General features: G+C 36.9%; 2 protein-coding genes and 1 long non-coding RNA gene across 3 annotated transcripts; 1 reads left to right on the forward strand and 2 right to left on the reverse strand.

Annotated features, from left to right (window-relative positions):
- The first annotated feature begins 1,938 nt into the window (after window positions 1-1,938).
- On the forward strand, window positions 1,939-2,325 carry LOC139188417 (uncharacterized). The gene has a single exon (XM_070805749.1). The coding sequence runs from the start codon at window positions 1,939-1,941 to the stop codon at window positions 2,323-2,325; it is 387 nt and encodes a 128-aa protein (XP_070661850.1).
- A 1,628-nt stretch (window positions 2,326-3,953) lies between these two features.
- LOC114827243 (uncharacterized) lies at window positions 3,954-5,062 on the reverse strand. Its single transcript, XR_003776453.2, has 2 exons — window positions 4,528-5,062; window positions 3,954-4,433 (listed from the first exon to the last, which is right to left on the reverse strand). It is a non-coding gene; the product is annotated as an uncharacterized lncRNA (long non-coding RNA).
- A 13,002-nt stretch (window positions 5,063-18,064) lies between these two features.
- On the reverse strand, window positions 18,065-18,562 carry LOC103422041 (uncharacterized). Its single transcript, XM_008360078.1, has one exon. It carries the CDS (start codon window positions 18,560-18,562, stop codon window positions 18,065-18,067), a length of 498 nt encoding a protein of 165 aa, XP_008358300.1.
- Between the last annotated feature and the right edge of the window lie 1,958 nt (window positions 18,563-20,520).

Here is a 20,520-nt window from a genome sequence, read left to right on the forward strand (position 1 = left end):
CGGCCTAGAACGATCCCTACTTACATTCTTTACTACAATTGACAACAAGAGGGTTTAATTTGTGTGTTAAGTTATTTTCGCATCACGTATCCAACGCACTCTTGTTTTATACCACGAATGCATAAAACAGTGCAAATACCCTCCAAATGGTGTAATTTTAATGCCAAATGACCTTTTGAGAACTCATTCTTAATGTCTTCTTAACGTATTATATGTGTTTATTTGCTAAAGTTCCAAAGCGTATCCAACGTACGCTCATTTTATACCACGAATGCTTAAAACAGTCCAAATACACTCCACATAGTGTACTTTTGACACCAAAGAAGCATTTTATCTTTTGAGAACTCATTCTTAACGTCTTCTTAACGAATTTTATGTGTTTATTTTCTTAAGTTCCAAAGCGTATCCGACGTACACTTGTTTTATACCAAGATTGCTTAAAACAGTGCAAATACGCTCCAAATAGTGTACTTTTAACACCAAATAAGCATTTGATCTTATGAGAACACATTCATAACGTCTTATTAGCATATTATATGCGTTTATTTGCTTAAATTCCAAAGAGTATCCAACGCACGATTGTTTTATACCACGAATGCTTAAAACAGTGTAAATACACTCCAAATAGTGTACTTTTGACGCCAAATAAGCATTTGATCTTCTGAGTACACATTCGTAACGTCTTATTAACATATTATATGTGTTTATTTGCTTAAGTTCCAAAGCGTATCCAACGCACGCTTGTTTTAAACCACGAATGCTTAAAACAGTGCAAATACACTCCAAATTGAGTAATTTAACACCAAATAAGCATTTGACCTTTTGACATCTCATTTTTAATGTCTTATTAACGTATTATATGTGTTTATTTGCTTAAGTTCCAAAGCGTATCCAACGTACGCCCGTTTTTCCACTACAACTGATTCGTGCACTTGCGAGTAAATTTGGTTTGAATTAATCTATTTATTAGGTTAGTTTAAATTCACATCAAGTTTTTGGTGTTGTTGCCGGGGATTGTTTTTTCCAATTTAAACTTTAATTGTTGCTTATCATAGTTTGTTTATAATTTTATTTGTTAATAATTTTTTTTTCTATCCTTTCTTCCATGTGTTCTTCCTTCTTAAGTTTTGTTTGGTTTTTTTAGGTACTGCTTAGTTTTGTTCTATTATGGTAGATGCAAGGAGATCGATCACTCAATCTAGCACTTATTCTTATTGATCACGAACTTGAGCAGACGCTACAAAACCAGCAACGGAAACATTTATCTCAAGGAGAGGTGCTCAAACACCAATTTCTGAAAAAGAATCAGAGATGGCTGAGCAAGATTAGGAAACTGTGCTCGTTAGAAGGCCGATGAAGGATTCTTTTGACCCTCAGGATTTGGATCAGCCCTCGTGCATTGCATTCCAACTAAATATTGATGGAACTTGTATGTTATCTCCTTAGTTGCTCAATATGCTTCCTCACTTCAATGGAGAATCTCTAAAAGAAGATCCTTATGCACACATTTAAGAGTTCTTCGACATATGTAAAATGCAGCACATTAGGGGACTTAGTGCCGATGAGATTAAATTGCTTTTATTCCCTTTTTCTTTAAAAAGAGATGCCAAAAAGTGGTTGCATTCATTACCTGCCAATTCCATCACTGCTTGGGGACAATTGGCTAAAAAGCTCATGAAAAAGGTCCACATCAATATTCCACTACTTGAGGCTATCAGGCAAATCCCTTCCTATGCCAAATTTCTCACGGGTCTTTTTTCACATAAGCGCAAGTTGAATGGCAAAGAAAAGGTTTTTCTTACCAAAAAGTTGAGTGATATCTATCTATGGAAAAATCCATCAAAGCTTTAGGACTCTGGAATTCCTACACTATCTTGTGTCATTGGGAGTCATAAATTCGAAGAAGTATTGGTTGATCATGGAGCAAGCGTGAATTTAATGCCATATTCAGTTTATGTGGAATTGGGTCTTGGGGAACTGAAACGAAGCCCAATTACATTGGAATTTGCCGATGGATCTGTAAAGAAGTCATGTGGTGCTAGTGAAGATATGTTGATGCAAATTGACAAATTTTATTATTTGATGGACTTTATTGTTCTTGATACAAGGCCTGTGCGTTATTCATCTACTGAAATTCTGATTATTCTTGGACGTCCCATTCTAGCTACTGCAAAGGCTAATATTCAAAGTGACACTGGAGTTTTAACTTTGTATTTTGGGGATATGAAGGCTAAATTCAACTTGTATCCTGCTCATGGCCTTCAATCTGGTGCCGATCACGTTGAAAGTATTCATCCTGCAGTTCGTGCGTACAAGAACGACTAGAACAAAGCAGTGTCTGGCTGAAGACAGTAAACTTAGCGCTATTGGGAGGCAACCCAATTTCTTTTCCTTAGTTTTCTTTCTTTAAGTTTTATTTTTTGTTAGTTTTTCCATTAGATTGCTTCGCTGCTGCTGCTTATTTGCTCGTTGGTGTTTGTTCTGTTTGCAGGTTTGGCTCTCTATTCCAATTTGAGAAAGGAAATTCGAACAAAGTGGTGTACTGCAGCATGTTTGCTTGCAGTTTGGATGAGATTAAGATGGTTATTGTTGCCATCCCCAAATTTTTCCACAACAGCAAGCATGCTCTGAGACCATATCATTTGTGCACCATTCATATCCACTGGATGATTTGCTAAAAAGAGCTACATTTACAAACAAGGAAGTTCCCTGACTTTTTTCTTTTTCTTTTGTTTTCTTTGTTTTATACTCCTATTCCATACCGCTTTATGTCCTAATTACATGTTCGATTCCATATTTTTTAACATTGAGGACAATTTTGGGTTCAAGTTTAGGGGTAGGATATTTTAGTTTGGTGTTTTTAAAAGTTGAAAAGAAAAAACAAATAACAAAAAAAAAATTAAAAAAAAAAACCTAAAAATATTTCTTTGTATGTTTCTTTCTCTTTTCCCTTTTCCTTTGAGTCGCTTTCCAAATTTCCATGACGAAATTGAGTTAATAACTTGTATAACTTGAATCAGAAAAGTGTGGTAACATATGGGGTTTTAGCTTTATTCACTTTATAACATGATTCTAGCATGATGTGTTTGATGCACAATAACCTTTGGTAGATATTATGTAAATTTTACTAAGTTGAGCATGCTTAACTTGAATAAAACCCGCACCCATGTGAGCTTTTGTGCCTAAATGTAGTGTATGCATTTTTCATACACTTTTGTTCTTTTCATGTGTGCAATCTTATATGTGATGCATCTCTAGAACTTGCTTTGAGACCTTTTGGAGACTTCGTGTCATGTATTGCTTCAACTTGGAGATGATAGTAGGCATTAGGTTGAAGACCAATAGGCGGTGGAGATATCTTCGGAAAGAATTTCAAATTGACTGGAATTCCTATTTTTTGGAAGACTTGGGCGCAGATAAAAGCAGAGAGGGTAGCAGCGGAAGAGGGGGATTTTTCTGCTGGCGTGAAGTAGAGAGGGCAGCAGCGGCAGGGAGGATTTGATTTGGTTCTTCTTCTTTAGTTTTATTTTATGCAAAATTTCCTTCTTAGAATTACTATGAATTCTTCGTTCATGGGGTTCTAAAGGGCTTGGTAGTACAGGTGGAGCCATATCGTAGTGTAGTTGGGATTGGGATGCTCTCTCTTTTTTATTCTCTCTTGATGATCTAATTTGTTTGCTGTGAATGTGATGCTTAGTTCAAACCTGCTATCCTATTTGTAAGAAATTAAGCACAAGCTAGCTCAAGTTATGGTCTTTAATTAATATTAACTTCGACAAATGAGTTTCCCATCTCTTTCATTGATATGAACACGGCTGATCTCATTGGTGTGGCGCAATATTTGTTAAATTAGCTGATCGGTTTGATTTCTTTGTATAACTCTTCTGCCAATTCTGCAACTTGTAGATGTAATTCACATTACAAAATAAAAAAAATAAAATCCAAAGCTCATATAAGATAAATAAGGACTTTTTATATCATAAAATAAGACTTTCTAACTTGTACATGACTATAATTACAAAATCGAACACATTGATGGGTGCGCATTTTCCATCAACGTCTCTTCTGTGCGTGTAAGCTGAGCGTGGAGTCTTTTTTTAGCAATTAAAAGTTTTGTATCATTTGATTGACTTGGTTTGATAAGACCTATATCTAGATGACTCGGTTCTGAAGACTAACGTAAAACTTTATGTTGATATTTCTTGAGGGTGAAACATAGGGCTGGTTCGGTATGGGATACCGAACCAAAAATGGCATATCAAATCCCGAACCGAAAATTTTCGGGACGTAAATCTCATGACCGATCCCGAACCGAAATTTCGGGATTCCCAAATTTCGGGATTCCCGAAATATTTTCGGTATTTCGGAATTTCCCGAAACCGAACATCATCAGAATCCAAATCGTCTTAGATTAATATTGAAATCATCCGAACCTGCATTAAAAATCCAAATTGAAATCAGAGACATAGTGATAGTGAATCAGTGAAAGATTTATGGTCGAGAAAGAGGCAGAGTGAAGAGAGGGACCTCCTCCTGACCCGAGCCCCCAATTCGAAACCCTAAGCCCCAATTCAAAACCCTAACCTCAATTCGAAATCCCACACACACAGAGAATCACTGGAGAGAACCGGAGGTGGGGATGAAGCCATGAGGTGTGGTGGTGGCCGGAGTGGAGATAGTTCGTCGGAGTCAGATTGCTAGACGGTGGGTGGCTGCTAAGCTTCAAATCCGAGAAAGAGAGGGAGAGTCTGAGACTGAGTGAAGTGAAGGCAGATGAGAGGCGAAATGAAATGAGAGAGAATGAGTAGGGATGTTTGGCTTGGTTTTGGATTGGGTGGAAGGAAAGGTTAGGTGATTTCTGGGTTGTATAGAGAGAGAGAGAGAGAGAGAGAGAGAGAGAGAGAGAGAGAGAGAATACGAGAGAGATGAGACAGAAAAAATGAGAGGGATAAAGGATTAGGTAGAGAGATAACTGATGAGACAGAAAATAGGGAAGAGAGAGAGACGGCTCTGTCTTCAGAAAGCAAAGCCTTGCGTGACCCATCCCTTCCCATGTGCTTGAAGCAACATTTGTCAGCACCACACCACACACACACTGACACATATACATATACACACACACCGACACATATACATATATACACACACACACACTGACGCATATACATACACACACACATTCCAACACACACACACTGACGCACACAGACACATATATATATATAATATACCTAATATAATATTGCCAACACACACACAGACACATATATATAATATACCTATAATATACCTAATATAATATTGCCAACACACACACACAGACACATGCACACACACATATATATATATAATATACCTAATATAATATTAATAAAGTTCGGTTCGGGATCGGGAATACCGAAAATTTCAAATTGTAATACCGATCCCATACCGAACAATTCGGGATCGGTTCGGTTTCGGTACTAAAATTTTCGGGATTTTTGGTTCGGTATTTTTTCGGTTTGGTTTCGGTATGGTTTCGGTATGGTTCGGGATTTTTGGTATTTTTTTCCAGCCCTAGTGAAACATTGTTTGAGAAACGTTTTGGGCCTCATTACAATTTTTTTCACATATTTTTTAAGTTTCGGTTTAAATATTCTACTATAAATACATTTGTGGCTTTAATAACTGGTAAAACCACTTTCAAATATCTTGTTAAGTTTTTCTTAACGTCATGGATTTTTTTTTACGAAAATGAAACATTTGCATTTTTCACAAAAAAAAATGTGGTTTGTCAATTTTGTAAATTTGTATAAAAATCTTCATTAAGTCCATTTGTTTTCACATTCACCTTACAATGAGGCACTTAAAATTAATTTATAACTTTCCATCGATACTTGAGTATAGACCCTTGTTAAGGCAAAGAGTTGGGCTTCACTACAATTTTTTTTCATTTATTTTTTAGGTTTCGTGTCACATCTTGCCCTGGCCCCCACCACATCCCAAGCACGACTCTACCGTAGCACGATATTGGTCGTTTTGGGTCCCGACCATGCCCTCATGGTTTGTTTCTAGGAACTCACACGAGAACTTCCCATGGGTCACCCATCATGGGATTGCTCTCGCGCGAACTCGCTTAACTTCGGAGTTCCAATGGAACCCGAAGCTAGTGAGCTCTCAAAAGGCTTCGTACTAGGTAGAGTTGGGAATATACATATAAGGCTTACATGATCCACTCCCCCGGACACTGGCGAAGCTACGTGAGGGCGAGGAGTGGCGCCCGCCCCTCCCCTCGCCGGAAAAAGGCCTAGGAGCGCTGGTTCGGCCCCTCTGCTTTCGTCAGAATTTATGGTGGAGGAGATTAACAGAGGTCCGGAAGAAAGTCGAAGAAGGGATTACGGTGGGGACGACGAAGGAGAGGGTGGGAGTGGGATCGACGGGGAAGGAGATGCGGTTGCGATGGACGGAGGAGAGGTTGATGGAGGAGGTGTGGGGGTGAGATTGACGACAAGCAGTTGGGGGTGTCGGGTCTGGGAGAAAAGCAAGGAAGAAGATGGGTGTTTGGATGTGGGTTGAAGATAAAGTTGGGTGTTTGGTGAACAAGATAACAAGTGTTTGGGAAGAGTTTTAAAGGACAGGTGTTTTAAAGGTGGGTGCTTGGTTAACAAGATAACAAGTATTTGTGGTTTTATTTTTGGGAGTTTTAACAAAAAAAAAAACTCCTGTTACTGTTTACTTTTAACTAAAAATCACATTTATACATTTCCCTGGTATTATTCACTATATCTTTAAAAATGGCTTTTCATTAAAAATGAAGTTTTTTTGGACATTTCTTTAGTTTTCCTTTTATTTTTTAGTCTTGTATGTATTTTTATTTTGTCTTTTAAGAATCCCATCACATTTATCTTAAACTCTCACATTCTTTATAAATATTGTATTACTTTTAAAAACAATGTAAATATTGTTTAATGCTTATTTTACGATAATTTAAATCTATCTAGGCTCCCGCCTAGATATCGTCTAGGCACCTAGCTGCTAGGTCTCAGTCCGCTGTTTGATTAGGACCTAACATTTTTTAGGATCTAATCCTAGCCAATTTAAGTTTCTTACATTGGCTTAGATATTATTGCTTACAACCGCTTGGGTGGATAAACTATTTTCTGCTATGAATATTGAGTCAAAACTTTGTACTATCTAATGTGAAAGTAACTGCTTCGATTGAACCTTACACTCTTTTGAATTTCGCCCCTTCCCTCTGAAAATCCTGGCTTCGCCACTGCCCCCGGACGATGTGGAATGTTACATTTCGGCTTAAATATTCTATTAAAACTAAATTTGTGGCTCAATAATTGGTAAAACTCTTTCCAAATGCTTTATAAATATATTGTCCTAATGCTAACGAAAAATATTTTGTGAAGACTAAGGATTTGCATTTCTCACAAAAAATGTGGTTGCTCACTGTTTTTCTTCGGTTTTGCAAATTCGTACGCAAATCATCATTAAATCTATTAGTTTTCATCTTTGCCTCAGTGTGATGTTTCTAAGATTAATATAAGAGTTTTGGTTGATATTCTTGAGTATATACCCCGTTTAGGCAATGTTGGACCTCAATACTGTCTTTTTAATTATTTTTTGGGTTTGGGTTAAAATATTCTATTAGAAATACATTTGTAGCTCAATAATTGGTAGAAACACTTTCAGATGCCCTATAAAGATTTTCTTAATGCCCTTGAAAAATTCAAAATTTGCATTTGTCACACAAAAAAACGTGGGCTAACACTCACGATTTTTAGACGATTTTGCAAATTCGTAAAAAAATATTATCAAATCTTAAACCTTTTATAATTCTTGTTCTAAATGGATTGTCTGTCAGTCGTACAAGATTATAATTACATGATAAACACACTAATGGGTGTGTAATTTCCTGCAATATCTTCAAAGTGCGATTAAAATGAGCGATTGTCGACTTTCATAAAATAGTAAGGCTATAGGTCTTTTAATATTGCAAGCTTTTATAACTCTTATACTAAAAATGTGTACAAGTTTATAAGTGGATTAACAGACTAATAGTTTGGTATAAATGAAGACTAAATGAGGGACTTGATTCTCAACTTGCACACTACATGTCACGCCCCGATCCCGACATACGTCCAGGATCGACACATGACGTTACCAAATACCCATATCTCAACCTACCCCGCCTCCTAGATATGTATATAGCATAATTCAAGATCCAAATCTCATAGAAATTTTTGTATATTTTATGGCTACATCTAACCTCCTCGTTAGACTGCCTACGTACCCTCAATAGGGATCAAGTCATTCGTAGTTCATTATTCCACTTCAATCGAACATTCAACACATAGACCACTATGTCTCAACATAATACTACAATTCAATCATTTAGCACGTCAAGGAACATTTAACAAAGTACAATAATAATTTTTAGTCATCTCGTCATTCATCCACTCATAAGCGTTCAAACACCATCCAATTATCACATCAATCAATAGAACTTGACAAGCATAAAATTCCTGGACTCAAGGTAACATAACAAACCCACATGAAAAAATCAAGATTTCCCTTCCATCCTTCATATAAATCACTATGACTCAACATGATATCTCAATTCACAACATAAATCATATTTAAGAACCGACAACGCACAAAACCATCCTCTAGCCACATTAATTAACTAATATGGTCAAAATAATAACATTCATTCTCATATCTTCTAAATTCATAAACTATGAAATTATAATTGAATCGTAGAAAATCTCGATGGAATCCCACAGACGTACAACCGCTTTTATACTTCAATTCATAATATTCTCAAACCCATTATTCGGAATAAACTCAAATGAAGGCTAAAGTGACACAATTAAATCAAACCTACTTCTCCGAAGAAAGGGATTCCGGACCATCACTCAACAGAATCCAAGTGGATACGATTCTGGACCATCACTCAACGGAATTGTGTAGTACAATGTATAACAACAACTAAATGAAACCCAAATCAAATACGATTCCGGAACATCACTCAACGAAATCGCGGCGTATAAAGGATTCCGGACCATCATGTAGACATCGAAATTTCGGTAAATAAATATTGACCGATAAATCAAAGTTTCAACGCTCATGTATTACATAAATTTTACACGTAGCGTGTGTCTAAACAAAAAATCGAGAATCATCGGAAAAGTCATCAAACAGGACACGTGTCAACACCTGGCAGAAACGACTTATTTCATCTGGAATATTATATTCAAAATTAGGCCTTGGAAAATTATATAAATAGAAGCCAATTTCATTCATTTCATTGGACCAATTGATATTACACCTTGAAGCTCTGAAGCTTTGAAGCTCCAAAGCTCTCAAGCTTTGAAGCTCCAAAGCTCTCAAGCATCCAGGTTCCCGAAGAATCAAGAAAGCCTTCTTCGTTCATCGTTCTTCCAAGATCAAGCCCCGACGGCCCTTGGATCAACAATCATCCACCTTCAAGATCAAGCCCCGACTGCCCCTTTGAAGAACTTCCACCTTCAAGATCAAGCCCCAAAGGCCCTTGAAGAACTTCCACCAATTCAAGATCAAGCCCCGACGGCCCTTGAAGAAAGTGTTCATCGTTCATCATCCGTTCATCCCAAAAAATAAAGAAAGCCTTCTTCGTTCTTCGTTCTTCGTTCATCGTTCTTCCAAGATCAAGCCCCGACGACCCTTGGATCAACAATCATCCACCTTCAAGATCAACCCCAACGGCCCCTTTGAAGAACTTCCACCAATTTAAGATCAAGCCCCAAAGGCCCTTGAAGAACTTCCACCAATTCAAGATCAAACCCCAAAAGCCCTTGAAGATCCGTTCATCACTGTTCTTCAAAGATCAAGCCCAAAAGCCCCTTAAAGATCCGTTCATCACCGTTATTCAAGATCAAGCCTCAACGGCCCTTGAAGAAACACTCATCCTCAAGATCAAGCCCCAACGGCTCCTTGAAGATCCGCTCAAATCCACCTTCAAGATCAAGCCCACGGCCCTTGAAGAACGTTCATCCTTAGATCGAATCAGATGATCAAATTTAAGAGAGATTGTAACCCAAAATCATCAAATACAAATATTATTTTGTGCACATTGTTCTTGTTTCTTTCCTTTCAAGAAATTTTCATGTTCACACATCACTCAACGGAATCCGACTGGATACGATTCCGAACCATCACTCAACGGAATTGCGGAAGGCCAACAACCATATATACAATGGCTCAAAGAAATGAGACAAGTACAAATTACTTAATTTACAAAAGCTCAACCAAGGAAATAAGGCACAAATACTAAATTTAGAACGAATCAACGAAGCAGAAGATGAAATCATAACGAAGCAACAAATCCCCATCACCACGGGTTAACAGTCTACCACTAGTTCTCACATTTCATCACAACATGCCAATCAAACCAATCAAACCATATTTCAATATACGCATGTCAAATCTCATTTCATAAACTTAAATCAATGGCTAAGCATTAAAAATAACAATTCAATAGAAAACATATTTATAAAACCAAGTCATATCCACATAGGATAACAATTAGGAAAATAGGGTAATCACCAATATCACATATATTAAAGTCCCTCACATTTCTATACATCACACTAATCCCTATGAATTACAACGTAGTCTCCTATACCATCAACTTATCATGGCCACCAACTAATATATCACACAAGCATATAAGTTCTACAGAATATTTCAAATAGGATTCTAAGATCGCATAGCCATAAATTTATCATACTTAACCTTCACATTACTAGAAATAATTAAACATCCATATATCACCATTATCATCAATACACAAGCCAAATCATGTTTAATAAACATAAGTCTATGGCTAAATATATGAAAAATCACATTACAATAGAAATCATATTTATAAGTCCAACGCACGTTTACAAATGATATTGATATAAGAAATTAAGGTAATAACCATATCACAATATTCAAGTCACTCTCCAACCAATATAGGTCCACTAGACTTCACTTAAGTCTCCCGTAGTACTAATTTCAGTATTGGGAACGTTTCGAGACATGTTGACCAAAAGTCAACTCTCGGTCAAAGGTAGGGTCCACAATTCTACACAATTCAGTCCGGAAGATCCACACAATGGATTTCGGATCCGTAACTTCCCAAAGTCCACATTATGCTTCTAGAATAACATACTAAATTCCCATCGCAATCCGACGGTCAGATCTTCACCAATTACTAGAATTAAGTGGCGGTCAACAATTTATTTTACCAACTTAGAAATCCAATTAGGGAAGATCCGTATGTCGGATTCCCGATCCGTAAGTTTCTATGATGCACAAATAGACCAAGTAAGGTATCGTAATGAAACTAAGTCCAAACAATCAAATTACGTCATACGGATATCAATTATGAAATCAAGGAATTTATTTGAACTTAAAAGGACGTCTTCAACCCACTTGCCAGGCCGCCGCCCCGACTTGCCGGAAAAATTCAACTATTTTTAAAAATTACCAAAATTTACAGGCAAGTATATCTCAGTGAGGGGAGCAACTTTCATACCTGTGAATAAGGCCAATTTGTCCAAGAAGAGCTCCAATTTCGTTAAAACCCGTCGGAAACCCTATAAAGGGTGTTCTTCAAATCACCACCAAATCGAACCCAAGGTCTCAACAATTGACTGGGCATGGTTCCTAGGTTCAAGGGAAGTATTTTGGTGATAAAAATTGCACCAAATTGTTTCAGGAATAGCGGATTCACCACAGTGGTCCCCATGGCCCGACATGAACTTTCATCATGAAATCACGACCAATGACCACCAAACTTAGGTGGGAATGGAAGCTAGGATGACACCATGTTGATGTCAAGTGAAAACTGTGCAAAAATCGCCTGAAAAATGGTGGAAGTTGGCCGGAAATCCCTACGGGTCGCCGAGGATGGGTGCCCTGCACCTCTCTCATTTCTTTCCTTTCTTTGCTTTTTCATTGGTCACCCTCACCTCTCTCCTCTTCTGATTCGTCCCCCTCCCTCCTTGTTCCTCCTGTTCCTCCTTCTTCCCCCTCTCCCCCTCTTTTCTCCTGTCGCTCTTGCAACTCCCCTTTCTTTTTTTTCCCTCATTTTCTTTTTCCTGATTGGTTTCCTTTTTTTTTTTGAAGAAACTTCTAAAACTTCCGTAAAGTTCCTTTCTCAATCCGATTCACATATGGCCTTCGCTTAAGCGCTTGTGAGGTCAAGCCCAATTAAAAACATTAAGGGTGACCCTCGAAGGTCTACAGATATAACAATTATTTTCCAAAAATTCAAACTTTGTAATTAGGTAATTAAAATCTAGAATTAATTTAAATTCATGAAAATACTAAATCCCGCCCATACGAAATACGTGGATTACAATAGTGAAATGCAGGAACGGGATTTCACACTGCATAGGTGTGAAATCTTTTGGTATAATTATAGACTTAATGTCTCGTTCATTAAGGTATTGATCTGTAAAAGAACTAGATTTAGAGAACGAAAGTGCAATTAAATGAGAAATATATTATTCTATCACAAAGCACATGACTTAATGTCTCGTTCACTAAGGTATTGTGCCTAACTAATGTGTTTGCAGTTAATTTTTAAGATTCAGCTTAAATAATCTAGAGTGATGATAGACCCACCCCATTATCCTAATTTCACCCATCATAAAAATTAAAAAAATTAAAATATTATTTCTCCGCCCACCATTATTCCTAAAATAACTAATGTCTAATTTTTTAAACAATAATATTAATATTTAAAAATAAAAAAAAACAAAAAAAAACTTCATGCTTCCTTAATTGCCACTACCCTGAACGCACCAGAACCTCCTCCCACTCCCATCAAAAACAAAAACCTTTGACACCTTCTTGCCGGCATCTCCTTTGGAAAGAGAGAGAAACTAAAGGGAAAGGAAGAGAGAAACACTGGGGGAGTTTTCCAATACAGAGGCAGATTGCTCCAAAGCGATTTATTCCAACTAGAATTGGGTATTCTATGATTTTAAAATCTGGGTTCTCGTCGTTGTTCTTTTATGAGGAAAAGGAGGAGATGATGGAGGTGTGGTAGTACCATAATTGAAAGGGAGAGTGGGGTGCTATTTGTTCCTGGGGAGGGTAATGGATGATTGGGGATTTGATGGTCGTCGGTACATCGTGGATGATTTAGGAGGATGATGTAGGAGGATGATGGATTTATTTTTACTTTTTTTAGTTTTAGGTTTTCTTTATTCTCTTTTAGTTTATTTAATTAAAGTTATAAAAAAATTTAAATGTGGATTTAAAAGTCTTTTGCTAAAAGGATAATTATGTGATTAACATTTTGATTACAAGGTGGGTGGGAAAATAAGACAAGGGGGTGGTTTTAGTAGCACTCATAATCTATTAGAAATGCATTTGTGGCTCTGTAATTGGTAGAGCAACTTTCAAATGCCTTATAAATATTTAATTAATGTTCAATAAAATATTTTGTGAAAATAAAGAATTGCATTTTAGACACATATATATATGTCATGATTTTTAAACGGTTTTGAAAATTTGTAAAAAAAATATCATTTTTTTAAATACATCGATGTTTTTACACTAAGGGGAGGACGAGTTCGGCTATGCCACACAAAGGGCAGCCTAATTTGGTATCAAATTCGCCATCCACGAGATTCAAACCTAAGACCTCTCACTTCCCAGTTGAGAGGAATACCACCAAACCGTAGTACTGAGTGGCAAAAAATCATCATTAAATCCACTTGTTTTCACCTTCGCCTTTCCATGATGTTTTAAAACTAATGTAAGGCTTTACATTAATATTCTTGAGTAAAAGCCCCAATTTATGCAATGTTTTGGGCTTTACTTGACACGTCCCAACCCCGATATCCCCACATACCAGGGTAGGCATGTGCTGGCCGACATCCGAGGGTGACGAAGCCATTTTAAACATGCATGCAAAAACAAGAATATGCAATTAGAACGAAAAATGTCATTGCAAGAACGTGTTCAGAGCATACAACTACTAAGAATAATATGGAAGAATTACTAAGAAAAGATATGAACAAGGAAATGAGACCTATACTGAGAAGACTTGAGGATACCTATGCCAAAATGCCCTGACGCCGAGATCATGTGCCTCGATCCTAACTCCTGAGGGGGGCGCAAACAAAAAAGGTGAGTGGACCAAAGTTTATAATAATAATACTAATAGTAGGAAAACATTTTATTTTTGAATATAATAACCCTCTATTTTGAAAACATATATATAATACCACGTAGTAGGTTTTATAAAAACCCTAGCATGCCATGTAAAACATTCGTAAAACATGTATGTTAAACCAGTGCTGTGAAATGGTAATAACACCCGAAGGCAAATCTGTAAATCTCATTAGTGAGGTACGCAACTAGGGATATCATACTCGCCCGAAGGCAATACTTGTCTATCACCCAAAGGTGAAGCTAAATAACTTGTCCATCATCCAAAGGGATTTCAGACCATCATTTAATGGAATCCAAGTGGATACGATTCCAGACCATCACTCGTCAGAATTGCAGATTAAAAGGAATTTTGAACCATCACTCAACGGAATCCAAGTGGATATGATTCTAGACCATCGCTCAATGGAATCGCGGGTTAGAAAGGATTTCGGGCCATCACTCAATGGAACCCTAATGGAAACCCAGTTTCGGATTATTCAACGGAATCGAGCGGAAGTCCAAGGAATATAGCAACGACTTGAAGAGACAATACAAGAACTAAGTACTTAATTTAGAAGGGCTAAACAAAATGAAAGTGAAATAAGGAAACAAGATGGGAAACAAGTTCTGTGTCGATTCAATGGTCGGATCGTCAATTCATATAATAACCAAGTGGCGGTCGACTAGACGGTCAACTATGAAACTATATTAAAATATTGGGATTTCATTAAATGGATGTCATAGATGGAATCGGGTATCAAAATTAGCCTAGAATGGTCAGGTGGGGTCTCGATCCATGCGCCGATGCACGTGGTGGCTGATCGCGCTAGACATGCCGAAAAATTCAGCTATTTCAAAAAAATTAGAAAATTTTACAGGCATGTAGATCTCAATAAGCAGAGTAATTTTCATACATGAGTTGAAGTCCAATTCAGATGGAAAGTGCTCTGAATTTCCCTCGATCAACCGAAACCCTAGAATTTGGGTGTCCTCGATTCGACCTCCATAGTAGCTCCAACGCCTCCTCCACGGCTTGGGATTTGTTCCTAAGGTTGAGGGGAGCCTTATGGTGGTGGTGGTTAATGGAGTTACCTTCGAATTTGATAGATCGCCACCGTGAACCCCGTTGCACCCACCGTGAGGGTTTCACAATTTGAAGGCGAAAATCCATTTATTTTTGGGTGGAATGGGTAGAGGGGGGCCAACGAGTGTTTCCCCAGGAGGTTGTTTGATGTGGTTCGCCGAAAAAACCGACGGAAAACCATAAGAAATGGCTACCTGAACTGGGTCGGGTCACTCACGAAAATGGGTCAAAGGGGGGATCTGATTCCCTCATTCTCTCCTCACTCCTTTCCCCTTCTTGCTCTCCTCCCCCTCATTTTCTGAAACTTCTAACATCCATAACGTCTCCTTTCTCGTCCCAATTCATGAACGGCCTTCACCTATCCGCTCGTGGGGTTGACCTCAATTAGAAAACTTTAAGAGTGATCCAAAAGTCTATGGATTTTAAATGATTATTTTCAAAAATTAAAACTTTGTAATTAAGTAATTAAAATATAAAATTAATTTAAATTCGCGAAAATACTATAAAATCCTGCGAATACAAAATATCTAAATTACAATAGTGAAATTCAGGAACGGAATTTCACATTACCTCGGATGTTCTCGTTGTTAATCCAATCATTTTGACACCCCAACCCCAATAACACAAGTTACGAGGTCGAGATATCTTGGCCGTCACTAAATTGACCATATGGCCCCTTTCAGGGATGACTTCAGAAGCCAACTTAATAACGAAGCCATAGTAAGATAATTACGATGTGCGTGAATTTGAATCAAAACATTCATTAATAATAAATCAAAAGTTGCTACAAATTTTCCTAATCAACCTTCCCTCTTGGGAACATATATTTAGGGTTTAGATCCCATTATTACATCATATCAGAGCAGCTAGAAGTTTCATACAACAATAAACACATAAAAGTGTAGTGCTATGCATAATCAAGAGTGTGATCATGCAAATATTACTGACAAAATAAATATGCAGTAGAGGAATCATCACCCAAAATCCAAAGGATGATACCTCACTGCCAAGCCCACTTACCACCACTGAGGTTCTCATGATTCTTGCTATGTCCTAAGGGGTCAATGAACAAAGTATGAGTGGATCAAGTTCTATCTCATCAAAATCAATCGAATAACCTCCATTTTAAAATCACCTGTTGTAGAATTATCAAAAAGACGGACTTAGGGCCCATATCCAACAATATTGATATAGTCCCAACTTGGTAATTACTACCCGCACAATCCGTCAAGTGTGAGGTTTTATTACAAAAGGCCTCGGTGTTAGATAGAGTGAAGATAGGATATTTAAACTCTTCTCTACTTAGAGATATGGTTGATGTGGGATATTTCAATACCTATATATATATATATAGTAAAAACTACATACATAATAATACTACCATAATAGTTGTCACAATCAATTCATCTCGCACGTCATATCAAAGAAAGTAAGTCATTCATAAAATCAAAGTAATAGAATATGATTTTATCAATATCGTAGATGATTCTTATAATCATGTATATGCACGTTGGTGCGACTTCGATTCCAATGATCTCTTTGTTTAACAACTAAATATATTTATTTCATAAACGCTATAATTTGTATATATAAAAAAATGATTTGATCATATTAATTCTGCATAGTCCCCTCAAGTTGGATAGTAAATGTCATAATTAAGGCTTTTTAGTCAAAATGGAGTCATTGAGATTTGCCTAACTCATCACCTTGGTCATTGAGATTCAAAATCAATAGAAGTGGTCCATGAGATAATCCACCATCAATAATTTTGGTCATTCGGTGAAAAATTGTGTTAAATAAGAATTAAAATGATAAAATTACCCTCAACGTAATAAACAATAGGCCAACATGATTTGAGAAAAATTGAGGGTATTTTTAAAATTTTATCCTTATTTTATGGAGATTTTTCACAGAATGACGAAAATGATTGATTATGGACAAACTCAGGGACCAATTCTATCAATTTCAAATCTCAAGGACCAAAGCAAGGAGTTATGTAAATCTCAATAACCATTTTAACTAAAAAATTATTATTCCTAAATTCCTAAAGCCCTTGGGAAGATATCTGCCAATTGTACCCGAGAAGAAATGCAGGAAGGAGAAATTTATAAAGAAAATGGATACCTGCTCTTCGCTGCAAAAAACGACACTTAAAGGACAGTTTTCCCGAGTTTTTAACCGCCGTTTTTACCGTTTGCTGCAAAAACCAAATACTCTCCCCTTGCGAGCTCCGTCGTCAATTCCCTTCGCAAACTTTGAGTCCCTCTGAAAAAATGATTAGCTGAAATTTGAATTTTTCAAACTTTGTGTTTGGTTATATCTAACGATCCCTAATTCCAAATTTATGGTTTAGATATATAAAAAAGATATCTCGGGTACTTCATTGCTATCCATTAAGCTCCCCACTTTCAAGCAAAGCAAAAAATTCTAATTGAGTTGAGTTTTGAACATGCAGATTAGTTAGACAACTGAATTACTAATCTTTATTATTACTGCAACAAACACACAGATTACACTAAAAGCTAGTGAATCATACACTTGCAGATGACTTATCCAAACACAAAGATAAGACATGAGTTTATTATTATTGCTACAAACACACGGATTACAGCGAAATTCAAAAACTAAAAACAAGGAAAAAAGTAGTGATGAAAACCAATGCCACTTTCGCGGGGAACACGATTGCATTCGCACATGCAACAAGCCTTTTAAACCCATAGGTGACCCAAATGGGACGAGTGAAGTCTCGTGAGGGTTTCCAGAGACGTTACCCACAAACATCATGCATACTGATAATCAACATCTGACTTGAAAGACTGAGTAGATATCCACCCCTCCAGCATCAGGTGTTTTTTGGTTGAGGCGTAATTCGAATCTGTTTTCAATGAACGGCCTGGTTAAGAGGTCGCTTTGCAAGTGACGTAATCGGCAGCGTGTGATTAGGTTGTTGCTGTCAGGTGGTCCGACAGGCTCGACCTTGAACAATGTGCAAGCCCAATTGTCTTTGGTTTCATTTCGGTCAGCAGCTGCGGCCAGGACCAATAGCCTGTTTTGGTCCACCCTTCTCAAGTAGTTGCCGTTGTAGGAGCATTTGATATGCACATAATTCTTGTCGGCGTAGTCCTCATTGTTTGGCTTCTCGGTGGTGAACTTTATGAACCTGCTGTTTTCATTGTCCTCGGAAAACTGGACAATCTCATTAAGGTCGCTTTCTGCATCAAGTTGATAGCGCAAATACTTGTTGTTGATATCTGCTTTCAGCAGAAAAGGGCTTGGTAGTACAGGTGGAGCCATATCGTATAGTGTAGTTGGGATTGGGATGGTCTCTCTCTCTGTTGATGATCTAATTTGCTTGCTGTGAATGTGATACTTAGTTCAAACCTGCTATCCTATTTATAAGAAATTAAGCACAAGCTAGCTCAAGTTATGGTCTTTAATTAATATTAATTTCGACAAATCAGTTTCCCATCTCTTTCATTGATATCAACATGGCTGATCTCATTGGTGTGGCGCAATATTTGTTAAATTAGCCTTTCGGGTTGATTTCTTTGTATAACTCTTCTGCCAATTCTGCAACTTGTAGACTTAATTCCCATTACAAAATTAAAAAAAAAAAAATCCAAAACTAATGTAAGATAAATAAAGACTTTTTACATCATAAAATAAGACTTTCTAACTTGTATACAAGACTATAGTGACAAGATCAAACACATTGATGGGTGCGCATTTTCCATCAACATCTGTTCTGTGCGTTTAAACTGAGCGTGGAGTCTTTTTTAGCAATTAAAAGTTGGGAACTTTAACGAAAAGCACCTGATACTGTTCACTTTAACCAAAAACCACATTTTTACACTAAAAAGTCAATCCTGGTACTATTCACTTTACCCTTTATTTTGTCCTTATCATTAAAACTCAAAGTTTTCAAGCCCTTTTCATTAGTTTTCCTTTAAAAGTTTTGTATCATGTAATTGTCTTGGTTTGATAAGACCTACATCTAGATGAGTTGCTTCTGAAGACTAATGTAAAACTTTATGTTGATATTTCTTGAGGGTGAAACATCATTTGAGAAACGTTTTGGGCCTCATTACAGACCTACTATTTTTTTTTCCTTTAATTTTCTTGCTTTGAATGTGATGCTCAGTTCAGACCTACTATCCTATTTCTAAGAAATTAAGCACAAGCTATCTCAAGTTATGGTCTTTAATTAATATTAATTTCCTCAATCAGTTTCCCATATCTTTCATTGATAGGAACATGGCTGATGTCATTGGTGTGACGCAAGATTTGTTAAAATAGCTGATCGGATTGATTTTTTCTTTGTATACCATTCAAACTAAATGTGTGGCTCAATAATTGGTAGAAACATTTCCAAATGCTTTATAAATGTTCTCTTAATGCTAACGGAGAATATTTTGGGAAGACAAAATATTTGCATTTCTCACGAAAATGTGGGTGCTCATTAATTTTAGTGGGTTTTGCAATTTTGTATAAAATCATCATTAAATATAGTAGTTTTCACCTTTGCCTCATCGCTATATTTCTAAAAGTAATGTAAGACTTTCAGCCTTTGTTCATTAGTGAGGATCTTATCAAGATAGAGCAGCCATAAGAAGAAACTCTTAACTTTGGAGGAATATGAAGTTTCCAAATGAGATTCCATCGCCAATTAGAAAAAGCACTAGGCCTAATGGCCCAAAAATAAGCAGATTTAACTGAAAAATTACCATCACTTATTCCACTTCAGATACACTTGGCAGTCAAAGCATCAAAACTAATTGGAATGCTAAGAATTTGTTCAACCACCTCTTTAGTTTAACAAGTAATAGTGGATCCAAACCATTATTGTAACAATAATTAGCTACAGTAGCCTTAAGCATATTGTCGGTGTCACACCCCGATCCCGACATACGTCCAGGATCGACACATGATGTCACCTCCAGGATCGACACATGATGTCACCAAATACCCATATCTCTAACTTACCCCGCCTCCGGGATATGACAAAGTGATGAGTCAATATTTTACCATATATTTAACCCTAATCTTAGTATTAATTTGTTGGTTATTTTGGATGAATTTTGATACTTTGTTATATATTTCTAATGTAGGATATTCGACTTTCTCTGGAGAAAAAAGTAACCAAACAGATGAATTTTGGAGTGATTCCAATTGGAGGATGTTCGTGAGTCTTTCAAGATGATTGTATCAAAATTTCAGATTTTGCTACCAAGTTGTTTGACCATGGCGATGAA

This window comes from Malus domestica, chromosome 10 (genome assembly GCF_042453785.1).
Source record: "Malus domestica chromosome 10, GDT2T_hap1".
NCBI classification, from domain to species: Eukaryota; Viridiplantae; Streptophyta; class Magnoliopsida; order Rosales; family Rosaceae; genus Malus; species Malus domestica.

Coding starts and splice junctions, on each gene's coding strand:
- LOC139188417 (XM_070805749.1), top strand. CDS start 1,939: ATGCCATATTCAGTTTATGTGGAATTGGGTCTTGGGGAACTGAAACGA.
- LOC103422041 (XM_008360078.1), bottom strand. CDS start 18,562: ATGGCTCCACCTGTACTACCAAGCCCTTTTCTGCTGAAAGCAGATATC.